We start from the raw sequence: 26,177 nt of genomic DNA on the forward strand, positions 1-26,177 counted from the left end.
ACTGCCAGAACTCAGTGGGACAAGCTACGGGAAGTGCTGAGTCCCTGCCTGGCCTGTGGAAAGGATGTGGTGCTTCTTATTTATGATTTTCCTCTCCTCCATGAGGAAGGTTTCTGCTTCAAGCCTCACTTATCCTGTGACCGTGGGCCAGGCTCTCTCCCATTTGTAAAGGAGGTTTCACATTCTGTCTGTTGGGCGGGGTCCCCTGTCCTGGGTGTAGCCAGAGCAGGGATCCCTGGCGGCTGGCTGGGGGGCCCCAGGTACACTCAGACATCCGAGAAGGTTCATTCTGTCAACAGTACATAAAGTGCCTACTGTGCACAGGCCCTTTTCTAAGCACTTAACAGAGTTCAGTGAACAGAGTGGACAAAAATCCCTGCCCCCCTGGGCTTCCATTCTGGTCCGGGGTCCACCAGTCCCACTGGACACCAAGGCAGGTAGTGGACACGTATGTGACACCCTCCTGGCCTCCTCTGGATAGGGGTTCCTCTGCCCTCATTGTCAGAAGGAGGACGGACCCCGGGAACAACTAAAGAAGTGAGTGGGCATCAAGGAGAGGACTCCTGTCTCCACACGGGGTGACATTTGGGGACTGAGGTTGGGGGTTCAGGCAGAACCCTGGATCCCTCACATCTTGTGATTCCCGCTAGAGGGCTAAGGGCTGAGGGCTTTTCCTGCACGAAGAAAGGAGTCAGAGAGCTGTGGCTGGGGTCCCGGGTCCCCAGGGAGCAGAGGGGAGGCTGAGAGCTCAGAGCCAGTCCCCAGAGAAGATGCATGCACCCACAGCCCAGCCGTGCTTGCCCCTTCCCCGATCTGAGGGCTAAGGACAGAGGTGTGCCGGGTATCCTGATCACACATCGGCCTTGCTGTCCATCCTCCGAGCCCAGCTGCGCATGGAGCACCTACTGTGGGCAATGACCAGAGCAGTGCAGCCCTCCCTGCCCCACTGGGGTGGATGTTCCAGCGGGGCGGGGACAGACAGAGGGCTGTGCCTGGCTTCCCTGAGGGATGGGGCGGGTGGTCAGAGTCTCCTGCATGGACACTCTTTGTAGCTCCTGCCTGTTACCAGGCCTGCCCCTGCTTGGCAGCCAAGTGGGGGCAGGCTGCGGTGGGGCTGGCCTCTGGATGGGCAGGGGCTGGCACCGGGGCCCACAGGGGTGCCTGTGGAAAGGAAGAAAAGGCCAGGCCTCTGACTCTGCTGCCCGCCCTCTACCTCCAGTACCACCTGCTCCTTCCCGGGCACCTGACTGGACCAGTTTCCAGAGGATTTTTGTCAGCCCTCAGCCTAAAGCAGTTTATGGCTTACGTGCAGCTCAGCATGCTGGGCTCAGACCTGGAGCCCCAGGCCTACCTTCTTCTGACCCAGCCGGGGGACCAGGGGCCCAGGAGGCAGAGCCGAGCCCAGGGTGAGGAGGCCAGGGGTGGGCACACATGAGCATAGGAGGAGGGGTCCCTATGGGCCACTCAGGTTGGAGCCCCCAGGGGCCGCTGTCTGACCAGGAGCAAAGACTGGCCTGGGACCACCCCTCAACCTGGGAAGACTTCCTCCTGTGGGCTCTCGGGCTCTGGCTCCTCTGGAAAGCACCAGGATGTGTGGTCTTTGGAAGGCGCATGGGAGCATAGTCACGCCAGTGACCTTTTCTCCTCTTGCAGCTCCACTGCCCTCCCGCGGTGAGGCTGGCTCCAGTGCCAGCTGCTGTACTATCTCAAGACCTCGATCCAGCTGCATCACTGCAGTGCCAGGGCCAGCTCCAGAGAGGCCCAGCAAAAACAAGGCAAACGTCACTGGTAGAAAGACAACTGAACCTAGGAAAGCATTCCTCAGAACCCAAAGCCAGAGGAAGGTTAGCATCCCTGTGGTACCAAAAACTCAAAAGTCAATGTTTTTAAAAAAGTACAGAGAACAAACACATGCAGTTCAAACGAGAAGTGATGCACGTGGCCATAAGCAGCAGAGATGCTGGCCTCCCTGCTCTGGATGCACACAAATGTCCTCACCGCCAAGGAGCACTGGGTACCATCACTGGTGGGTGTTTATTTCTGGTGATGGTGTGAGGGAGCAGAGGCCCCATCAGCCGCCCTGGAGGGACACTCCTCTCTGGAGAAGAGCTTTCAGGACCCGTCAAAGTCCCACAGGTGTATACCCTTACTAGCAGTAATTTATCCAAAGAAATTCTTGCACAATATTTCAAAGATCCATTGATACGACTAATCATCTGGGCCTACACAGACTCTCCATCTCAGGCCCTGGTCCTGGCCCCATCCCCGCCCCCGCCCCTCCTGCATCTTAATGCAGCTTCTGAGCTGAGCACCCAGCCCTGCTGTCCAGGACACCGGAGGGCGTGGCCTGCCCGCTGCCTCTCCCCCAGGCATCCATCCAGGGGATGTTCTCAGCTGCGACAGCAGGACCCTTGAGCTCCTATGAGCAGAGGAGGCCTTCACAGAGCACGGGGGTGGGTGGGGGCCGCAGGGAAGCTGCTGGAAGGTCAGCGCATCAAGCTGGGGGCTTTGGAGATGGAGCACTGCTCAGACTGCATCTCAGGCTCCATGGGAGTGCGGGCTGACATCCCGAGCCTGAGCTTCAGTCACACTCAGCTCTGCCTGGCAGGGAGGAGTCGGAGAGCCTCACCTGCCTCAAAGTGGGTTGGGGGCAGGGGGGTCCACATGGTCTGAGGCTGTCGGATGAAGCCACAGCCACTTGTGTCTTGTCTGCCCAGACTTGGAGCCCCCCAAGCAGACAGCATCGGTCCTCAAGGGGGGATCTCTCCAGGCTCTCCCTGGAGGAAGGGGAGGGAAGACCCTGACCGTATGGTGAGTGGGTGAGGGCAGAGAGCAGGGATGCGTGACGGCCGCGTGGCTGGGGCAGTGCCACCTGGTGGTCGAGGCACAGGCTCTGAGGTCAGACAGACCCCGTCACCGGGGAAGGTGTTGCTATTCGAGCCACAGTTTGCTCGTCTGTGAAGTGGGGCCAGCAGTGGCCTTCTAAGGTGATATGGAGACAGACTCAGCGCGACTGCACTTGGGGGCCCCCGTATGTGCTCAGTGACAAGGACCCGACAAAGGGCCACCTGGAAAGAGCGCCCGTCCCCGTGGGAGGCACATTCTTGGGGGCTGTGGGTGCACTGTGAACTACTGTAGCTGTCCCACACGTGTGACAAGAGGCGTCAAGGTGCCTGTCCCCTGTGCCCCAAGAACGGGACCCTGGGAAAAAGCAAAGCAGCGATTTGCCTAAGGATATCTCAGCAGTGGTGTCTGGAGCAGAGGAGCCCTGGGATGTATCTTGGAAAAGGACGGTGAATGATCGTAAGCTCAGCCAGGCGGTGACTGACTCCCATTGCTGCTTCCTCGGTGTGATTTCATTGCCTGAGCAGAATAACACATCCCTCGGTACCTGGCATGCAGCTATTGATCTGGGAAATGCCACTTCCTCCATACCTGCTAGGAAAGACCACCAGAATCAGAGCCGGCCAGCAGAACTCATTCATGTCCTGCCTCAGGCTGTATCAGGTCTCCAGCCCGATGTCACGGTTTTTTCCCTTCGTTCTCTTAGAGTGTTGCATTGGTTGGTTTTTGCATGTTGACCCATCCTTAGAAGGTCCTACCTCGCTGTGCTTGTAGCACTCCTGAGGATCTGCGTGTGGGCCTCTGGATGGAATCTGTACTTTCTACCGTTCCATGTGTCTGTCCTGCACCACGACCGCACTACCTTGTTTACTGTTGCTGAATTAAAAGCCTGGGTATCTAGTACTGTATGTCCTCCAGCTTTCTTCTTCAAGATTATTTTGACTATTCTTGGCCCTTTATATTTCTGTATATATTTTGAAATTAGCTCATCAGTTTCCACAAAGAGATTTCTGCTGAGGCATTTTATAGAGATTGTACTGAATCTATAAGTCAAATTGGGGGAGAACTGACATTTTAACATTGTACCAAGGGAAAAGACACCGCAACCTAAAAAGGAAAAAGTGATAAGCTGGGAAGAAATATTTGCAACTTATATCCCAGGCAAAGGGCCTAACTGCCTCTATCAATAAAGAGACCCTAGAAACTGGTAAGAAAGAGAAGAGCCACAATATAAAATTGGGCAAAAGACATTATCATACACTCCACAAAAAGCAAATATAGCCTTAAACACATGAAATACGCTGAGGCTCCTATGACAAAATTAGTAAATCCAGAAGATTGAAGGTATACTCTGAAGCTGCTGTAGAAATAGCACATGGGAATGCCTTCTAACAGAGGCAGTGGAGCTCTATCTATCAACAATTACAAATGTATTTACCCTTTGATTCAACAATCACAGTTCAGGGAATTTACCGCATGGAAACACCTCTACACTTGGCACATGTACACAGTTATTCATTGCAGCCTTCTTCACATGAGCAAAAGATTGGAAATAACCCAGTTTCCTCCATTAGTGACCTGGTTAAATGAATGATGAAAAATCAATGAAATGGTGGGAAAGGACAAGCATGAAGGGAGGAAGCTCTGTCTACTGATTTGCCAAGTTCCCTCCCTGGTCCTGATGCTCGCAGGACTGATCCTCGCTCTTCTGTCCCTCCCACTTCCAGCTGGCTTTTTTGAGCACCTGTGGACATGGCTTCACTACTGTGCCACCAATGCCAGAGGCATCGTGGGCACTGGGGCTTAAAGCCCAGGGCTCCGAGCCCAGTTTAGACACTGACCAGAATGGGGACCTGAGCAGTCTCCTGGAAGACACAGCAGTTCCCTTGGAGCGCTCTGGGGTTTCCAATGAGAAGGCAGGTCACAGGGAGTTCTTTGTCTCATAGGATCAAGACAAACTTCATGGAGGAATCTAGGAATGGATTTCCTCAGATGCCCACTGTAAAGATGGCAAAACTGAGGACCTGTGAGGGGAATGGTTGCACAGGGATCCCATGTAGCATGAGCGTTCAGACCAAGGAGCCCATGTCCCCTCCAGCCCCACCTAAACTGGTCTTCACTGGCTGACGAGGACATGGTTCCACCTGCTGATCCTGGCAGCTGCCCCGGCTGGGCTGGGACACACCCCTGTGACCCGTTCTCCTCACTCACGCCCTGGTCTGGTCAGCTCCGCGTGAGCCGGGGCTGTGCCTCTCCTTTGCTCTGCTCCCAGGTCTCTGCGACGGTGCCCAGCACACAAAAGGCACTTACATATGTATTCAGTCAGTGTGATCCTCCCAACGGTCCCAGGAGGTAGTGCTGTTCTTTTACAGATGTGAAGCCTGACACACAAAGAAGCCCTGGGTTGGGGGATGGACTCATTCACGTATTCACGTGTACTGCTTCTTGTAGTGTGCAGGCACCTGCAATGTAAATGTGAACCCTGGACACCTTCCTTGACCTCAGAGCTCACAGCCTAGCAGGCAGGACAGCATCTAACCCACAGCTTGCCAGCGGGAGACACAAAGCTACAGCCACTTCCAGCCCAAGATCTCGCATAGCTGGGAAGATGTGTCTGTCTGGCCCCAGCTACACAGCGAGACTGAGGACCAGCTACAGAACTAGAGACGCCTCCAGCCTGAACCCTTGGACCAGCTTAGGAGTTACAGCAGCTCCGGTTCTAGATCCAGGCCGAAAGTGATCCCGGCTCATCCTCAGTTTCCTCACCCACTGTGGTCCTGGGGCCGGAATGAGAGGCAGCCACAGAGTGAGAGCTCCTGTACCAGCTCTGGCACCAGATCCTGTGCTGGTGCCCAGCCCAAGCCAGGTGCGTCTCCAGCTTCTGCCCCTGCAGTGGCTCTGGCACCCCCGTCAACACCAGCTTCAGTACCAGAGCTTCTTCCCTTCCCTTGTGATGACAGCTTTTCTTTTTCCAAATGTTTTCTATTTCATATAGTTTAAAGGCTTATTAGATTTTATGTTTTAAAATTTACCTGTTAATCATTTTAAATTATACAATTCAATGGCATTAAGCAAATTCAATATGCTGTGCACCCATCCCCATGATCTATTTCTAGAATGTTTTTATCACACCAAACAGAAATCCTGTGTGCAGTACTGCAGAGGCCCGGACTCTGCCAGCACCCAGGCCTGCTTCTAGCTCTGAGAGATCTCAGAAGCTCTGTTCCCGACCCAGGGATATTGGCTCTTTCTGTGGGTGCAGAGTGGGGAACCTGGCACCAGGAAGGGTCCCGATCCCCATGTCCCTCCCACCCCCCTGCCCTCCAGTCATCTCCTGTTTCTAAGCATTTCCTTCTCCCTGGCCTGTCGCCCCTCCTGAGCACAGCTGACCTTTCCCCCGCCCTTCCCTGACCAGAGCTAATGATCCCTGACAACGCCAACCTGTTCTACAACATGGGCCCTTCAGGACTTTGTCCTGAAGACGTGGACTTTCACCTTGGGGACGCAGGTCAGGCCTGGAGCTAGGGACTCGAGATTGCCAAGGGCTCCTTCTAATCGGTCCCCAGTGCCGACCAGCACAAGGCCACGTCCCCCAGGGTCTTTCTAGTCAGGTAGCTAAGCGTTTACACACCACAGAGTCCCAGACCAGGTGGGCATCTTCCCCCAAACCTGCCAGCCCAGGCCACCCCTGGAGCCCTGATTCATCCTGAAACTCTCCTGCTGCAGCCACGATGCCCTCCAACAGGCTGGCCTAGCCTCCCCTTGTCCACGCGCATCCTTAGGTGTCTCAGAAGCCGAGCTGACACTTGCCAAGGAGTGTGGGCAGCGGGCAAGGCATCCTACCCACCTCAGGGCACTGACCTTCCTCACAGCTTCCCAAGTCCAGGTCTGAGCCACCTGTGCCCCCAACGTGGCTCACCACCCAGCCACAGGGACACCAACATGGAGCCCAGAGCCACTCCTGGTCCTGGCCCTTGGACCAGCTCAGGTGTGTCCTCTACTTCAACAGGGATGGTGCCCATGTGTTCCTCACGCACTCGGTCAGCTTCTCTGACTCTGAAGCAAGAAGATCAAGGTGAGCATTTTGCTGGGGTTCCCACTGACCAGGATGTGAGGTTCCTGTCTTGCTCTGTTTTCCCTGTAGCTCTCATCCTCCCCAGCCCCTCCCTCCCTGTTGCCAGATTTCCCGCTCTGCACCCACAGAAAGAGCCAAGTGTCCCCGGCTCCTGGACAAAGTTTCTAGAATCCTCCAGAGCTAGAAGCAGGCCTGGGTGCTTGGTAGAGTCTGGGTGTGCGGTGTACTTGCTGCCCCTGCTGTGCCGGGTCAAATCCCCATCATCCTGGGTCATCTAGCCAGACGTCAGCCTCCATCCTTCTCAGCTTCCACCACACCCATGGCCACCTTGTCAGCCTGGATGTGGACAACAGCAACATGTACATGGCAGCCTGGGGGTGGGTGGGCTGTGCCTGTGTCCCCTCGCTCAGACCTCTCTGAGTGCAGACCTCTCCTGAGTGGCTGCTTAGAAAAGTAGCCAGCTCTGGGTTTCCAGGCATCACGTGCGTCCCTGGGAGGAGGCAGATGGCCAGCATCTGGAGCTCAGCCAGCTCCAAAACCGATGCAGAGTTAGAGTTAAATTATGCAATTCAATGGCATTAAGCAAATTCAGATACAGAGCCAGACACAGAGATAGAACTGGCACCAGGCTCAAGGAGGAGCTAGTTACAGCACTGGTTCTAACATCAGTTACAAAGCACCACGTCCTGCACCAGCTCCAGAGCTAGAAACAGCTCCAACACCAGCTCCTGCACCACTGCCAGAAGGAGAACCGGCTCCAGTACGAGCTCTAACACCAACTCCAGAGTTAGAGGCCGCTTTGTCACCGTCTCCTATGCCAGTTTCAACCATAGCCACATCACCATCTCTAGAGCTAGAAGCAGCCCCCAACAGATTCCAGAATTAGAGCAGTGCCAGGTCAGAACAGGAACAAGCACCAGTTTCAGAGGAAGAGTCAGGTCCAGAACCAGCTCTAGCATCAGTTCGAAGCTGTGCCAGCTCCAGAGCTAATACCAGTTGCAACAACAGCTTTAGCTCCAACATCAAAACTAGAAAAGCTCAAGCACCACCACTACCAGCAACTCTGGAGGGTTGTCATCAACCGGGGTGCTGCCCCCAGCACCAGCTCTAGAGCTGTAACCTGCGCCAACACCGACTGCAGAGATAGAGCCACTGCGAGTTTCAGAGCTAGACCCAGCTCCAGAACCAGCTCCAGAACCAGCTGGAGCACCGACACAGCACCTAGAGCCAGCTCTGCCGCCTGCTCCAGAGCTAGGGCTGCTGTAGCCTCCACGGCCAGAGTCAACGAACGTGCCAGATCCAGCCCCAACTCCAGAACCACAGCCAGATTTGGTGCCACATCAGTGCCAGCTCATTGGCAGCAGCTCCAGAAACAGAGCCTTCCCGTCCCTAGTCTGTGAGGGTATCCTTTTTATATTTTTGTAGCTTTTATGTCTTTTTTTTCCCCCCATATACTGTATGGTTACCTTTATGTTACGTCCTAAAAGTCACGTTAAATAAAGTTTACCTTTTGAAACATTTTAAACTGTACAGTTCAATGGCACTGACTCCATTCACTATGCAGTGCACCATCCCTGCTACCTAGTTCCAGAACATTCTCATTACCCCAAACCTGCACCTATTAAGCATTCACTCCCCACTCCCCCTGCCCCTGCTCCCTGGAAAGCACTACTCTGCTCCCTATTCGTCTACACCCTAGTCAGGATCTTTGTACAAGTAGTATCATGCAACATGTGGCCTTTTGTGAGGGTTTCTTTCACTTGGTATCATGCTTTCAAGGTTCATCCACTTTGTAGCAAGTATCAATACCTTGTTCCTTTCATGGCTGAATAACATTCCATTGTATGTCTCTATGCCATTTTGTTTATCCATTCACCTGATGGAGACTTGGGTTTCCATTTTTCAGATATTATGAGCAGTACTGCTATGAATACTTGCACACAGGTATTTGTTTGAATACCGGTATACACTTCTTTTGGCGTATACCTGGGAGTGGAATCGCTGGGTGAAATGGTAAAGCTATGCTTAACTTTTTGAGGAACTGCCAAACTGTTTCCAACAGCAGCGGCACCATTTTGCATTGTCTCCAGAAATGTATGAGACTGCAAATTCCTCGACATCCTCTCCAACAGTTGCTATTTTCTGTTTCTAAATGATAGCCTTCCTAGTAGGCATGGAGTGGTAGCTCGTTGTGGTTTTGATTTGCATTTCCCTCATATCTAAGGATGTTGGTCATGTTTTCATATACTTACTGGCCAGTTGTATATCTTCTATGGAGAAATGTGTATTCAAGTCCTTCCCTCACTTTAAATTGGATTGCTTTTGTTGTTGAATTATAAGAATTTTTTTATTTATTCTGGATACATGACCCTTATCATGTTTTGTGATTTGCAAATATTTTTCTCCCATTCAGTGGGTTGTCTCCAATCTCTTGAGAATGTCCTCGCATGCAAAAAAGTTTTAAATTTTGATGAAGCTGAATTTATCAGTCTTTTGCCACTTTTGCCTTTGGTGTCATATATAAGAAACCATTGCCAAATCAATGGTCATGAAGATTTGTCTTTATGTTTTCTTCTGAGAGTACTATTCTTTTATCTCCTAAATTTAGCTTTCTGAGTCACTTTAATTTTTTTGTATGGTGTTAGGTAACACCCCAACTTCACTCTTTTGCATGTGGATATCCAGTTTTCACAGCACCATTTGTTGAAAAGACTGTGTCTCATTTAATGATCCTGCTACACCTCTGGAAAGTCAATTGACTATACGTGTATAGATTTATTTCTTGACTTTTAATTTTATTCCATCAACCTGTTTGTGTTAATCTTTCAAAGCACTGCTGAAAATGTTTACTGGTTCTAACAGGTTATTTTTTGCTGTTTGTTTTTATTCCTTAGGATTTTCTATGTAGAAGCTCAACAGAGATACTTCTCCCTTCCTTTCCAATTTTGGTGTCTTTTTTGTCTTACCTAATTGTTCTGACCTAACCTCTGTTACCATGTTGAAGTGATGGGAGCAGGCATTCTTTCTTGCTTCTGATCTCAGGGAGAAAACTTTAGGTCTTTCATCAATGAATATTATGGTAGGTTTGAGTTTTTCATAAATAATCTTTGTCATGTTGAGAAAGTCATCTTCTATTTTATTGAGCTCTCTTATCATGAAAGGATCTTGTATTTTGTCACATGCTTTCTTTGCATCAATTGAAATGATCATGTAGTTTTATTCCTTCATTCTACTGATATGGAGTATTATGTTGATAGTTTTAACCATCTGGGACAATGCTTTCATTCCTTGAATAAACTGCATTTATCATGATGTATATTCCTTTCAATATACTGCTTAATTCTGTTTGCTAGTATTTTGTTAAGGATTTTTGCATTTCTATTCATAGTGGATTTTGGCCTGTAGTTTCCTTTCTTGTGAGGTCTTTGTCTTTGGTTTCAGGGTAGATTGCAGGCATCATAGATTGTTTCTTCCTCTTGTATATATATATATATATTTTTAGTAGTATCTGAGAATGATTGGCGTCATATCTTCTTATATATTTGGGATAATTCACCAGGGAAGTGATCTGATTCCCTGCTTTTCTTGGTTGAGAACTTTCTGATAACTGTCTCAATCTTGTTACTCAGGATCACCCCCTCTTTAGAGTTTCCATTTCTTCTTGAGTCAGTTTTGGTAGTTTGCCAGCTTCTAGGAATTTGTCCATTTCCTCAAGCTTAACCAATTTCTTAGCCTACAATTGTTCCTAGTGCTCTTTTACAATCCTTTTTCTTTATGCAGAGTCATTAATAATGTCCCACTGTCATTTCTGTTTTTGTTATTTGAGTCTTCTCTCTTTTCAAAGTCAATCTAGCTAAATATTTGCCAATTTTGTAAATTTTCTCAAGAAGGAACTTGAATTCATTGTTTTTCTCAAGTGTTCATCTGTTCTCTATTCCATTTATCTTGCTCTAATCCTTATTATTTCCTTCCTCCTGCTAATTCTAGGTTTACTTTCCTCTTCTTTTTCTAGGTCACCAAGGTCATCTTCTAACCAGCTTGGCACTGGCAGGCACTGAGCCGTGCTCCCCGGGGTCTGGGTGGTCAGACTTGCAGACTGTAGCAGACTGAGCTACCTGGGCATTTTCTGCCCAACTACCAGCCCAAGCTACTCTCAGATTCCACTTTTACCCTGAAATTCTCTTGCTGTTGAGAATATATATGGTGTCATATACGAGAAATGAGTGGTCTATAGGCTGACCTACCTCCATAGACCATTCACAGCCTTGGACGCCTTCTGTTCTCTGTGATCCAAAAACCAGCTCAGTTTTGCCAAGGAGCACTGCCACGGGTGTGGAGGCGTGTGTGCCCACCACCACCACTGTCCTCGAGGACCTCCCTCGTGTCTCCCTGGGGGTGGGTCACTGCCACCTGTGCCCACAGGCACCCCAGAGCACCACTCCTGCATGGCTCTGACCACTGCAAAGCCAGCCTTCCATTCAGCTACAAGGGCCCCATCAAAGAGCCAGGACCAACAGCAACTCCAAGTCCACAGGACCCCAGGACCCCAAGTCCTGTGAACATTACAGATGCAGCCCTCCCTCAGCAGAGAGTTCAGCGAGCTCTCTGGCAGCTCCTTCGGCTCTGAAGTGAAGGAGATCAACATGAGCTATGTCTTCGAGTCCTCCAATGGCCAAGAAAAGGAGCTGAACACCTGCCTCTTCTCCCTGACAGCACTTCTACAGCCCCTCCCAGTGCTCCCCCATCTGTACCCACAAAAGGAGCCAGGAAGCCCCCAAAGCTGCGCCCTGGCATGTGACGCCCTGCAGAGTCCAGGGCTACTGCTGCCCTTGCCATCTCCCACTGTCTGGGAGTCAACCTCCTCAAAGTCCCCCCAAATCTACAGCATTAGCTCAGCTTCCAGCAGCGTCTCCTTTTCTGTGTGGTTGCCTGTGACTGTCCCATGCAGCCACCAGCCCTGTGTCTCAGGGGTCTGCAGGCACAGCTCCAGCAGGTAGGCGATGCTACTCCATCCCCGTCAGCCTGGAGGAGGACAACATGCACAAGAGCACCCTGGTCATCTGAATGTGTGGGGCGTGGTCCGCGCACTCAGACCTCTCTGGGCATAGACTTCTCCTGAACAGGTGCCCTTCAGGCAGCACAGCCAGTCCCAGGGGGAGGCAGCCAGCGCTCCGCTGCACCATGAGGACACAGAGGCGGTCTCCTTAGGCCTGGGCGGTTCCTGGGGATCCATGCTCATTAAGCTCGCTCCAGGTCTAAGATGCTGTGGCTCTGGTCGGACCACCTGGATTGTGTCTCCTGCCCACCCCCAACCTGCAGTGGCTCCTGACTCCTTGCTTGGTGCTCAGAGCCCTATGTGTTCAGATCCAGAGGACCTCCCCAGGGTGCACCGTCACCCTCCCTCCCTCCAGCCTCCCTAGAGCCTTCTTCATCCATGGAACCCACCGCCCTTGCCCCTCCCCATAGTCCCCCATCCACAATAGACTCACCTCCAAGCCTGGGCTCAGGGGCCACCTCTTGGGCTCCTGGGCACAGCATGGCCTTTTGGGTCAGATTGACCTGGGGCCAGTCACAGCCCCGTGACAGGCAATCTTCGTGGTGACTTCTCAGAGGGGCCTGGGGGCAAGGAGCCCAGGCCGTGTCCACACCGAGTGAGGCTCCCACAGTTCCGTGTCCATCCCCTCCTGGGACAATCGGGGGAATCTGAGACCAGGAGAGTTGGGGACTGGCCCAGGGCCCGAGAGGTGGGCCGAGTCCAGAGGAGAAGGGAGCGTTCAGTACCCCGAGGCCAGGGTTTGCTTTGGGAATGAGAGCCCCTAGGATCCTGAGGGACACCCTGCGCACTTCTCCCACGTGGGGCCCTTTCCTTGTGCATCCCCACTTGGGCACAGGTGTGGCACACGCGCGACCTCATGTTTTCTCCCCATCCATCTACTATGCTTGGTATGCAGAGTACATTTTTGTAGTACAGTGTATGAGAAACTTAGCAGTGTTACCTGTGGAACGGAGCAATGAGGTAGATGACATAATTTAAAACATTCTGGATGTTGTGAGATTATTTTTATAATACACATAGCTTTTTTAATTTTCAAAAATAGTTTATACATTGAAGCAATGTGAGAAAAGGCACTTTTAATGTTTCTTTCAACAGGCAAAAAATGTAGGGCTCATTTTTTGTTTTAAAAGACATCATTTAAGAAGTAATTATTTTATTGCTGATTGTCTATAGTTGCAGAGAAAAATTCACAAACTGTAAATTAAGTAGATTACTATTTAGAATGTGCTTCACCTGAACTTGGGAAATCTTTTGTGACTCTCTAGAGATGGGTTTGTTTATTTCGGAAATATAACTGAGGAAAAACAACTGTATGATAAAAAAATAGTTACCTTTTAATTGAGAATAGTTACGTATTAGTTGAGTTACCTATTAGTATTCCTTCTAATGCAGAACTTCAATCTTGATGAACGGTATGAAGACTTCGTTTGGTTCTCCTGCCCTCTAGTGGTCATTTATCAAAATGCAGAGAAACTTGTATTAGGTGAACCCCCTGAAATTATACAACCCAGGTGTGGGGATCAGGTTCCGAATTTTGGAGATTAGAGGAACCTGAGAAATTTTCTGACTTGATTTCCTCATCTTTGCAACATAAACACCATGTGTCGATTACATATTCCCTTGAGATTACTGATATAAAATTCAATTCTGGCATCTCTTGACTATTTGACTTAGTAAATTATCCAAAGCTACAGTTATTTTCTGTAATTTTTTAACATATATGGTATAATCTTAGACCTTATCGCTATTGCATAAAGGTTGTTTTGCAAGTAAATAAACACTTTAAAATGTACTTATACTGTTTCCTACTATTAGGTAAGTCCGTTATATACTGTACTTTTTATTCCTCATAACTACCCCGTACACTTTGTGAAGTACACGCTATATTATTCTGATTTCATGAGGAAATAAAGTGATACTGAGGGGGGCTGATAAGACTGAGGAAGTGGTACACCCCGGGCCCGAAAGACTGAATTTTGTGCCATGACTTTCTTTCTTCTAAAAATCCATATGGTTAATTAATTTTGAATTGATTTAAAATTATTTAACCAGAATAAGTTGGTCATGTTTTAACATATTAGTATGTTTAAAGCAACATTTGTGTATCACATTCTTTAATATGCTAATGTATGCCAGCCTCAAAGACCTAGGTTTTTCTATAAAGTTTAAGAACCAGGCCCCATGATTTTAGAGAAGGTGAGTTTTTATAAAGTCTAAAAAGAGGTTTTCCATTTTAACTGAAGAATTTAGAAGCAAAAACTAGAGCTTTGTGTCCCTTTTCATGGTAGATAGCAAAGAGATGCTTGTGGGCTAAGAAAGTTGCACCCTGGGAAAGAGTTACATGGTATGGAATTAAGAGTATGATTTCATATAAGAAGGATAATTAACTTCAAAAAGATTTTTCATTGCTATGGAACTCCAGACTAAAAATTTTTAAGTCCTTTGCTTAAAATAGCTTCACTACAAAATCCCTTGTGCATGCCTCTGATAGCCAGGTCTAGATCAGATCATTTCTGATTAAGCCATTTGGCATCTAGACAGGTCACCCTAGTCATTCTAGCCAGTAATGACTTTACCTCCCCTGAGTTTCTACATCTCGTTTATGCTGCTCATACATATGACTTCACAGATTGGAACAATGGGACAATCCTTAAGAACGAAAGAAAGACAATCATCCTATAAGAAGAGTTAAGCCCATAAAATCCACATATAATGAATTAGGTTAGCGGCTTATAAAATAACCAGAGATGCATCTGGATGTGTGTGACTTCACAGGATCAAAGTGACTGGAGTGAAGTTTTAGGGAAGCAGAACAGACTCAGCTATAAATAGGAAGGCACAAATGGGGGGCTAGTTGTACTGTGTCCTGTGTGAAGAGTGTTTAAAATATTTATGTAACTGTTTTGATGTTAATTTAATAATAATAGCTATGTCAAATATTTAAAGCCCATTTGTTATAAGTATTAATTCTAGCAATTCTCACCTCAACCCCAAGGAGATGGGTATTCTTGTTAACCACACATTCATGATGAATAAACTGAGGCACAGATGAAGTTAAGTAACTTCCAGGATTTCAATCTAGTAACTGATGGAGAAGGAGTAATTTCTGGGTTCTAGGGTCAGCACACATAAATACCCCATTATACTGCCTCATTTAAGATGGTCTACCCTGTGATGGTTCATTTATGTGTCAACTTGACTGGTCCACGGGGTGCACAGATATTTGATCAAATATTATTCTGGGTGTTTCTGGATGAGATTAACATTTTAATTGTAAAGTAAAGCAGATTGTCTTCCCTAATGTGGACAGGCCTTATCCAATCAGTTTGGAAGCCTGAATAAAACAAAATGGTTGACTCTCCCCTGAAAAGGCCATCCTCCCGCCGGATGGCTTTTGAGCTGGGACAATGGTCTTCATCTACCTTCAGACTTGGACTCAGACTGGAATTTATACCATCTTGGTCCTCAGGCCTTTAGATTCAAACTGAATTACACCATCGGCTCTCCTGAGTGTCTGGCTTGTTGACTGTTGATTTTGGAACTCCTCAGCCTCCATAATCGTGCGAGCCAATTCCTTATAATGATTATATATGTATATGTATAAAACACACATATATAAAACCCTCATGTGCTATAAGCTCCCCAAAATGAGGAAATGTATGTTATTTTTCCACTATACATTCAGTACCTGTTACAATTCCGCTGCAGTGCAGGCTTCCCAAATTAAGCATGTGTCATTGGAGAGAAGTGCCCACAGAGCAAGGATTTGCTCTTATTCTCTTCACAAAGCACTGTCTGGGAAACAAAGGGGCCAAAACTTTGGGGAGAGGAAGCATTCTTTCATTTATTCATCAGTCACTTATTGTGTATGTAGTATGAAACAGATCTATCTTGTGCTGGGTGAAAAAATAGAGATAAAATATACAATTACTGCCCTCACGGGCCTCACACTTCTTTGGATGACAAGTAAAACCTAAGCGGATAAAATCCTAATTAACAGGGTGACTTCCACATTAATTTGAAATGGGTATGGACCTAATAACGCAGCTTCAAAATCTATAAATCCAAAGCTGATAGAACTGAAAAGGGAAAGAGCTCCACAACCATGGAGATTTCAATATGCTGCTCAGTAACGGACAGAATGAGCACACAGAAAATCAGTATGAATAGAGAAGCGCTGCACCCAAACAAAGCAGAGAGCCCATTATTTTCAGAAGCACCGTTACATTCACCAAAAGAGACCGTATGCCGGCCCATAAAACGAGTTTGGGTGTGTTTAAAAGGATTGAAATCGTACAACATTCGCATTCCGCCTGGCCGCAAAGCCTCTCCTCTCCGGGTGCAAGTGGAGAGAACTGGGAAGGTGACAGGCAGCGACTGTTTGCAAGTATTCGGAGCTGCGCTAAACCAGCGAGAGATTGTGAGAGCATGAGAGATTGTGGAGGAGGAATAACGCACAGGACTCGACTCCTTGCCGTGACCGTGCGGAACAGGAGGTCTTATCGTTCAGCATTCGTCCCCCGGTTTCTGGCGTGGGTAATTGGACAGATGGTGAGCCATTTCCCAATTAAAAAAAAATAGAAGACAGGCTCCCTCCGTTCTTCTCTTCCTGCAACAAAAATGATTGCTCTACCACCCTTCCTTTTCAAGTCCCGCCCTTTTACATTCCCTCCCCGAAGAGTAACCGGAAGACCAAATACTGCCGGAAAGTGCGACGCCACATTCCAAGGAGCGGAAGTAGATTTCCCGGAAAGCCGTAAAGCGCCTCCCTCTTCCGGTTAACAACAGCCGTACCGACCGTCCACGCCGGCAGTTCTCCGGTAAGCGCCTCCGCCGGGGTCTCTGTAATTCAGTTTTCTCTTCGATTCCGGGCGCTTCCTTGTCGTCGCCCTCTTCACCTTGGATCATGTTCAAGAAATTTGATGAAAAAGAAAATGTGTCCAACTGCATCCAGTTGAAAACTTCCGTTATTAAAGGTATTAAGAACCAGTTGATAGAGCAATTCCCTGGTATCGATCCGTGGCTGAATCAAATCATGCCTAAGAAGGATCCGGTCAAAATAGTGCGATGCCACGAACACATAGAAATCCTCACTGTAAACGGGGAGTTACTATTTTTTAGACAAAGAGAAGGGCCTTTTTATCCAACGCTAAGGCTGCTTCACAAATACCCTTTCATCCTGCCCCGCCAGCAGGTTGATAAAGGAGCCATCAAGTTTGTGCTCAGTGGAGCCAATATCATGTGTCCGGGCCTGACCTCTCCCGGAGCTAAGCTCTACCCCGCCGCGGTGGACACGGTGGTTGCAATCATGGCAGAAGGAAAACAGCACGCCCTTTGTGTGGGAGTCATGAAGATGTCTGCAGAGGAAATCGAGAAAGTCAACAAAGGAATCGGGATCGAAAATGTCCATTATTTAAATGACGGGCTGTGGCACATGAAGACGTATAAATGAGCCTCAGAAGAAATGCGCCTGGGCTAAACATGGACCTCGTGCAGTATCTGTGTGTGACGGCATGAAGACGGCACCTCTGTGGATAGCAATTCAACAGACGCTAAAAACCGGAAATAGACGAAGTAAAGCTTTGGAACGAATCCATATGTCTGTGCATGTGTCATTGTATGTGTGTGTGTCTGTGTGAGTGTGTACGCCTGTGAATATGTGAGGGTGTGTGTGTGTGTTTACAGGGGAGTGATTAGATTTGCTGTCTTGTCTGTTGAAGCAGATATCAGTTCAAACAGGTAAATTATCTCTTAGAAAAATAGATTTCAAAGTCAAGAGCGTGCAGTTGCTAGATGGGAGAAGAAAATGACTGGAGAGAGACCCTAAACAACTCTATTCATGTGACCATTTAAGGGATGAGTACTAGAAACAGAAAATCCGGTTAAAAGTACACAGCGGTCATTATTGGTTGTCCACCCAACAGAGTAGCCCCCTCCCTCCTTGGTGGCACAGCTCTGTCCATCCCTTTTCTACACGAGTCTGGAAAATGCTGATTAGTCAAGCCTATCACGGTGGTCTCTTTCCCTATGAGATGGATTCATTTGTAGGTGGGCGTGGGGCCTAAGGCCAAGGAGGATCTTATGTTTAGGAACCCATGGGAAAGTGAGGGTCCTTCCTCCCATGGTTTTGAGTCATTTATAGGTGGAACCACTAAAAGAAAGATGCATGGGGAGAAACCCTCCCTACTTTGGATGGACATTGGCATATGATTTTGCTCTTGCCAAACACACACACACACACACACACACACACACACACACCCTTGATTAGCATAAAGTCTGAACATGGTAAAGTTGAAAATAGAAAAGAGTGCCCTTGGTGATCTATGAACCAATGATTAATCAACTATGCAGATTCCATATATTGGGACCTCTTAAGGGGTGTGACTAAGTTCTGTGAAATAATAAAATTTTCTTATAGATTACTTCATTTGTACTTGAGTTTTCTGAAATTTAAAGCTAAAGAGAGCTCAGTTTTTATAGAGTGGCATCATAGACACCCAACTGAAAAATATCTTAAACAGGGATAAAATAGGTCAGCTGAAAGTTCATCAGTGACTTTCACATGAGCAGTTTCAGTGAAATTCATATGAAAGCAAGATAAATTGCAGTAGATCTGGGGGTGAATGGGGAGTGAGAAGGTTAAGGTGTGGGAGTTTACACTTCATGTTATTATTTACAGAATTTTGGGAATTAAAAGGTAGGTGAAAGGAAGGTCATAGTCAAGATAGTCTGTTTTGGAGTTTATATTATTTTGCTGTTGTTATTTTAATTGTTTTTGTTTTTTTCTTTCTTCTGGCATGTTTGTTAGTGGGGTATCTGAGTATATTTATATGCTGAGGGGAAAGATTCACTAAGAGAGGGATACTTGATGGGGATTTAATCAGTGGAATAGGAAAGCAGAAAGGAATGGCTCCAAAAGCAGGGGTAGAGGATGACCTTCTGTCCTCAGAAATCTGCACAAATGAAACACATTTTCTGTTTCTAGTACTCATCCCTTAAACGGTCATATGAATAGAGTTGTTTAGAGTCTCTCTCTAGTCATTTTTTTCTCCCAACTTGGGTCCATCTAATAACTGCACAAAAGATGATGGCACTGATTAATCTGCACCACAGGGTTGTCATGTAACAGCTCTTAAATACTCCTCTTCGAAACACTGTTTTTTCCTTAAAGGCTTAGGGCTTTTGCCCCTATTAATTCTCCGCCCAAATCAGCACCATTAAGTCTGGTCAGTGGTGGATACCTGTGCAGGGTCTCTGAACGTCTCATGATAATCTGGAGCAGCCAGGCCTCTGACGAACACTGATGGAGACAATCAAGTAAGCAACCTTTCAGTTCTTCTTTTACCATATTGTAACTATCTCCACCAAAAGTTGAACAAGGACCCTCTGGATCTACTCTAAGCCTTCTTTCAGGTCTCTTCTATTCCTTCTCTTATTCCAGCCTGGTTCACTTGGTCCTATTGGATGGTGGTGTAACCCTACTGAACAACTCAGAATGGACAGCCTGTATAAAAACTGGGAAGTGGATGGAGATAAAGAGTTCTATGAACTTCCTGGAATTTCACACAAAATCTGGTGTGTATGTGCATAGATAACTGTACTTGGTAAAGCATTCTCTACACTGATCATGTGTTTAAGGTGACCTGTGAGCCAAAAGGGTATTATGAACAATTAAAGTAGAAGAGGATCCCCATCTACTTCTTGGCTAATGCCAGTGCATAGTTCAATGATAGGATGCTGGATAATGAAATACAAATTACAGTCATATCTTACCTCAAGAATCTACCCACTCCAGTGCTATGTAACCCAGAATAGTTCAACAAACATTATTGGGTACTTACTGTAGGGCAGACACTGGGCTAGGAGTAAGGGACAGAAAGAGAAATATACTATTACCTTAACTTTTAGGAGCTTGGTCTTGTTAGGAAGGCAAACTTAGATAATTTCACTTTCGTATATTCGTGTATGATATAACCTACGGTAAATATCTGAATTATCTATTACAACATAGCATGAATGAATGAGGGAAAGCTGTCTCTCCCTAGAGAATCAAAGAGGGTTTCTGAATGACAGGTTGTGTGAGTAGCACATAAAAGATGATTAAGAATATTGGGAATTCCCTGGTGGTCCAGTGGTTGGGACTCTGTGCTTTCACTGCTGAGGGCCAGGATTCAGTCCCTGGTCAGGGAATTAAGATCCCACAAGCCAAGTGTTGTGGCCAAAAAAAAAAAAAAAAAACCTTCATAATGAATATGGTGAAAAATTACAGTAAAAGATACAGGGCAAGCAATGCAGTAGATTCACAGAAATACAAGCAGTTTGGCTTTTGTAGGCCATGATTTTCCTGGAAAAGGTGAGAGGAGATGAAGCTGGAGGCCTATGGTAGAGACCCATTTTTAATATGCTAAAGAATTTATATACTTAAGGGACTTCCCTGGTGGTCCAGAGGTAAAGAATCCATCTTCCAATGCAGGGGATGTGGGTTCGATCCCTGGTCAGGGAACTAAGATCCCACAGTCGCAGGGCAACTAAGCCTGCATGCCACAACTGCTGAGCTGACGCACCTCCATGAGAGAGCCCACATGCTGCAAACTACAGAGCGCACGTGCTCTGGAGCCCACACGCCACAACTAGAGAGAGGAAAAAAAACCCCAAAAACCTGCACGCCACAACTAGAGAGAAGCCCGTGTGCTGCAACAAAAGATCCTGCATGCTGCAACTAAGACCCAGTGCAGCCAAATAAATAAATAAATATTTAAAAATTTATATACTTGACAATTTAAATCGGTCTTTAAAAGGCTGCTAAAAAAGAATGAGACATGAACAATGTATTTTGGATAGATGATAATGGTGAGGATGGGTTCTAGTGGGGATAAGACTAGAGAAAGTAATACTGCAGCATTGTAGGTATTTCAGGTAAAAGATAATGGCACTGATTAAAAGGATTTGAACTATTCTAAAAATGTTTGTGGAGGAAATTTTCCTAAGACATTAAGGGAACCACCAGCTCACTTAAGAAGAAATGGATAACTACAATAGTACTGTATCTATTAAAGTACATAATTAAATTTGTAGTTAAAATTCTATAAACAAGGAAAACTCCAGACCCAGAAAGTTTCACTAGTGAAATCTACCAAACATTTCAGGAAGAAATAATTTAAAAATTTATAGAATTTCTTCTACAGTAAAGAGGTTTACTTTACTGTAAATGAGTTGGGGATACTTTCCAACTCATTTTATGAGGCCAGCAGTACTGAAAAATCCAAACCAAAGACATGGCAAACCCCCCACAAAACTATAGACCAATACCCATCTGAATATAAACACAAATACTGTTTAAAAAATGAGCAAACTGAGCCCAGCAATATGTAAAAATGGCAAAACGGATTTATTCTGGAAATGGAATCTTGGTTTAATATTTAGAAATCAATGTAATATGCCATATTAATAGATTAAAGAAGGAAAAGCATAAGGTATTCCTACTAGATGCAGAAAAAAACATTTGACATAGTTCATTATTCATTCATTCACTGAAAGAAATCTTCCTCAACCTGATAAAGTAGGTCTATAAAATACCTACAGCTCACATATATTTATTGGTGAAAGACTGAATGCTCTCTTCTTAAAAACAGGAACAGGACAGAAATGTCTCCTATAACTCCTTCTATCAGTCATTTTAGGTAGTGATCCAGTAAAGGAAGACCAAAGAAATAAAAGGCATACAGCCTGCAAATAAAAAGCAAAACTGCCGCTACTTACAGACAACTTAGTTGTCTAAGTAGAAAATCCAAAGGAAATGTACAAAATAAGCCATTAGAACAGATACATGAGGTTAGCAAATCAATATTTAAAAATCAGTTACATGTCTACATGCCAGCAAGGAACAATTGTTGAAATTTAAAAATAGAGCATTTTCAGTAGCACAAAAAAACTTGAAATCCTTAATCAAACAGTATGTGCATGATCTGTATGCCAAAACCACAAAACACTTACGAATGAAACACTGATTAAAGGGCACTTTCATAAACACAGAGGTTTGATCTGTTCAGGAACAGGAAAGTGATAATGTCAATTCTCCCCAAATTAATATAGAGATTTAATACAACTTGAGTCAAAATCACACAGGCTTTTCATAAGAATTGGCAAACTATTTCTAAATTTTTGTTGTTGTTAAATTTATTTATTTATTTATTTATTTATTTATTTCTGGCTGTGTTGGGCCTTCTTTCCTGCACGTGGGCTTTCTCTAGTTGCAGTGAGCGGGGGCTACTCTTTGCTTGTGGTGCGTGGGCTTCTCATTGCGGTGGCTTCTCTTGTTGCAGAGCACGGGCTCTAGGCGTGCGGGCTTCAGTAGTTGTGGCACGCGGCCTCAGTAGTTGTGACTTGCAGGCTCCAGAGCTCAGGCTCAGTAGTTGTGGCGCACAGGCTTAGTTGCTCCGTGGCATGTGGGATCTTCCCGGACCAGGGCTTGAACCCGTGTCCTCTGCATTGGCAGGCAGATTCTTAACCACTGCACCACCAGGGAAGTCCCTATTTCTAAAATTTTAATGGCACTTCAAAGGGACAGAATAGTCCAAACCATTGTGAAAAGGGAGAACAAAGTTGGACGGCTCACATTTCCAGACGCCAAAGCTTCCTGTAAAGCTGCGGTACACAGTGTGGTCTTAGCAAAAGGACAGGCTCATGAATCAAGGGAGCTGAGAAGAGTCCCCAGATGGACCCGCTAAATACTGTCAATTGATTTTCTACAAAGTTGCAAAGGTAATTCCATGGAGCAAGAATAGTCTTCTCAACAGATGCTGCTGGGGGCAACCATAAGCAAAAATATTGAACTTTGGCCCTTACTTTACAATGTAAATAAAAATTAACTCAAAATGCATTGTAGACCTAAATGTTAAAATGTATCAAATTTCTAGAAGTAAACATAGGAGAAAAACTGTGAGTTTAGCAAAGATTTCTTAGATGTAACACCAAAAACACTACCCTTTTTTAAAAATTTAATTAATTAATTAATTTATGGCTATGTCGGGTCTTCGCTGCTGCAGGTGGGCTTTCTCTAGTTGCGGTGAGCGGGGGCTACTCTTCGTTTGCGGTGCGCGGGTTTCTCATTGCAGTGGCTTCTATTGTTGCGGAGCACGGGCTCTAGGCACGCAGGCTTCAGTAGTTGTGGCTCGTGTGCTCTAGAGCACAGGCTCAGTAGTTGTGGCGCACGGGCTTAGTTGCTCCGCGGCATGTGGGATCTTCCCGGACCAGGGCTCGAATCCGCATCCCCTGCACTGTCAGGCAGCTTCTTATCCACTACACCACCAGGGAAGACCCCAAAACACTACCCTTAAATGAAGAAATAGAATTAACTGAAATTAAGAACTTCTAAATTTTTAAAGACACTGTTAAGACACGGAAAAGACAAACCGTATACTAAAAGAAACTTATCAAAACATATATTTAATAAGTCATTAGCATCCAAAATGTATCTTTTCAAAATTCAATGATGAAAAAGCAAGAAAAAAACAGGCAAAATGTTTGACAGACACTTCACTAAATAAGATATATATGAATAGCAAATAAGCACATGAAAAGATGCTCAACATCTTTAATAATTAGAGAAATTAAAATTAAACCACAGCGAGATACACTACATACAAATAACAACAACAGAAAAGGCTGGCCGTGTAAGTGTTGGCAGAAATGCTGAGCAAATGGAACTCTTATCCATTGCTGCTGGGAAGGCAAGTGGTGTAGCCAGCTGTGGAAAAGAAATGTTTATAGTGGCTGTATTTGTAATCCCTCCAAACTTGAAACACAGTGAAGGGACATTCCTACCAAAGGGACATTCCTACCATTGCCATATACTTATCCACTCTCAATCTTTATTTTAGTAGAAATCTTTTAACTGCAAACATTTTACAAATAATGACCAATAAGGATGTTGAATATTACAAACTGAGGTTTTCAGATTATGAGGATTAATGATAGTGAACATATTGACACATTTTTTCACCTCTATGCACTTTCTCATTCTTTTAAAAATCAAGGTCTATGTTAATCCTGGGACCTCAGTCCTTCAGTTCATCCTCACGTGATAAACTCCAGGAAAACTTTAAAACACAAAGAACATGATTGCAATTCTTGCGTGCTCTTTCAGCAGAGCTAAATTCAGGGTATAAATATTTTCCTTAAAAATTCAGTTGGCTCAACATATTTTCAAAGGAGGAAACTCTGAGGCTTTGAAAAGCACATCTGTGTTACAGAGAAAACATTTTCTAAGCAGGAAAAGTATTTCTGACTCTGCAAAACAACATTTTCACTTGCATATTTTGCGGTTATCTCTGTCCGAAGACTCTTTTTCTTCAGTCCGAATGATGTAGAAAGCTGCACAAGCAAGTCATGGTTATGTCAGAAGCTTAGCCAAACAATCGTGAAAACCAAATATGATATCAAATGGTTTTCTTTGGGCAAAATAATGCTTTTTAAAGTAAGCCCTGCATTTCCGGTCTGTTGAGGATTTGAGCTGACGCTGACCATGCCTTTCACCATGAAGTGAGCAGCCCCTCCAAGGGCTCCTTGTAGACATACTGACTATTGGGCATTACGTCTCTATTCTTTTGAGGTCAAATGACAGTTGATTTTTAAAAATTTGTATTTATCTCTATATCTCAGTAAAAATCTATAAAAATGTAAGAAAAGAATGAAAACATGGGTGCATGTAGAGGGCATTAGGCTAAGAAGGACACATTCTTAAAACCATTGCAGATTCTCAGGCCAAAGAGAGCTGTGATTTGTCGTCGTGTTTATCTGTTATGCTGTTTTTTCCTTTCTTATTAACCTTCCAAGGTGTACTAGATGACATTTGAGAAGCTGCACTAAGGTTTCGAGTATCACTCTCTTAATTACAGGTAAAGCACCACTTCGGTGAATGTGGTTTATAAGTGAGCCCTTAACCAAGCAATGCCCTCATTCTGGTGATGCACCAAAGAGGCTTAGGTTTATTGCTTTTGTTAAAATTCAGTTTAATGTACTATTACTCTCAATGAAAGGATGCTGTTTTGCACTACCTATTTGTAGATGAATGCAGGAGAAGTTCCCTGAGCTGTGTATACTTCCCCACAGGATTAGATGGTGACTAACTCTCCATAGCTGCTAATACCCTTTACCCCAGCCTTCTTTTCCTGGTGCCCTTTTCCCCAAACCTACACAGCCCTTCCTCTTCAGCCTCCCCCTCTCCCCATATACCCTTTAAAATACTCATAATTTATGAGAACAATCATCTGAGGTAGGATTATAACCTCCTTTTTTTGGAGCTGACAATTTGAGGCACACAGAGAGGCAAGGCTAATTACCCAAAGTCACAGAGCCTGTGAATGATGGATATGGGCTTGGGTCTCAGACATCTGACTCCAGATCCGGGTGCTCATCTATAGAAGACACCAGAGTATTTCCCCACCTGATTCAACATGCTGTTTCACTTGTTACCTCACCCTCAGGGACATGCAAGAATTTCTGTTAGTTTCCTCTTACTGAAAAAAAAGTCACAGAGTCTTAGTTTTCATCTCTAAAAGCTAACCATCCCACTTCACTCTAGCCAACCTGTTTTATTCACTCTCTCACAGACTTTTTGTGGGCATTTTGGAGTCTAGCTTAGGTTCAAATTATTCTTTTATCTTGAGTTTTCTATTCCCTCTTGGCCTAACTATTATATACATTATCACTTTTCTTCAGAACTTAATGAAGGCTTGCATTTCCTCTATTAGATTCTCCTTTATTATTCCCCTCGCCAAAAGTCGAATCTTCTGAGATCTTAAGAGAATGTAATGTCTGTATATCTCATTTGCCATTTTTATCACGTTGGCCTCAAGGAATCATATAAAAGTTACATGGATTGTCATCTACTAGCAAAACCACAGTGCTGGTTATGTTAGAACTGCAAAGCAGTGTGAAACAGGGTTTTTGCACTCAGTGAATTTATATATATATGAAGTCAAGATATAAAGGTGAATTTTTTAAAATACTTTTTTTAAAACCAAAACTAGGAATAAGACATGATGATACCAAAGTAGCTGGCACTACACAGACATTCTTTGTGAGGACAATATCAATATATGCATGAAGAGGAGGGAGAGGTAACTAGTGTCCCGACCAGTCCAGAAAGATTTATGGAGGAGACAGATGAAGCCGTAAACATGTAACAGAAGAATAATG

At 45.5% G+C, this 26,177-nt stretch overlaps 1 protein-coding gene across 1 annotated transcript; it reads left to right on the forward strand.

Annotated features, from left to right (window-relative positions):
• Positions 1 to 16,764: 16,764 nt before the first annotated feature.
• LOC114903515 (malignant T-cell-amplified sequence 1-like) lies at positions 16,765 to 17,569 on the forward strand. The gene has a single exon (XM_029236374.1). It carries the CDS (start codon positions 16,882 to 16,884, stop codon positions 17,425 to 17,427), a length of 546 nt encoding a protein of 181 aa, XP_029092207.1. The 5' UTR covers positions 16,765 to 16,881; the 3' UTR covers positions 17,428 to 17,569.
• Positions 17,570 to 26,177: the final 8,608 nt, after the last annotated feature.

The sequence above is a fragment of the Monodon monoceros genome, unplaced genomic scaffold, assembly GCF_005190385.1.
Source record: "Monodon monoceros isolate NGI ecotype Baffin Bay Population unplaced genomic scaffold, NGI_Narwhal_1 Super_Scaffold_21, whole genome shotgun sequence".
Taxonomy (NCBI): domain Eukaryota; kingdom Metazoa; phylum Chordata; class Mammalia; order Artiodactyla; family Monodontidae; genus Monodon; species Monodon monoceros.

Bases quoted from the DNA above. Each gene is read 5' to 3' on its own strand.
- LOC114903515 (XM_029236374.1), top strand. From the start codon at position 16,882: ATGTTCAAGAAATTTGATGAAAAAGAAAATGTGTCCAACTGCATCCAG.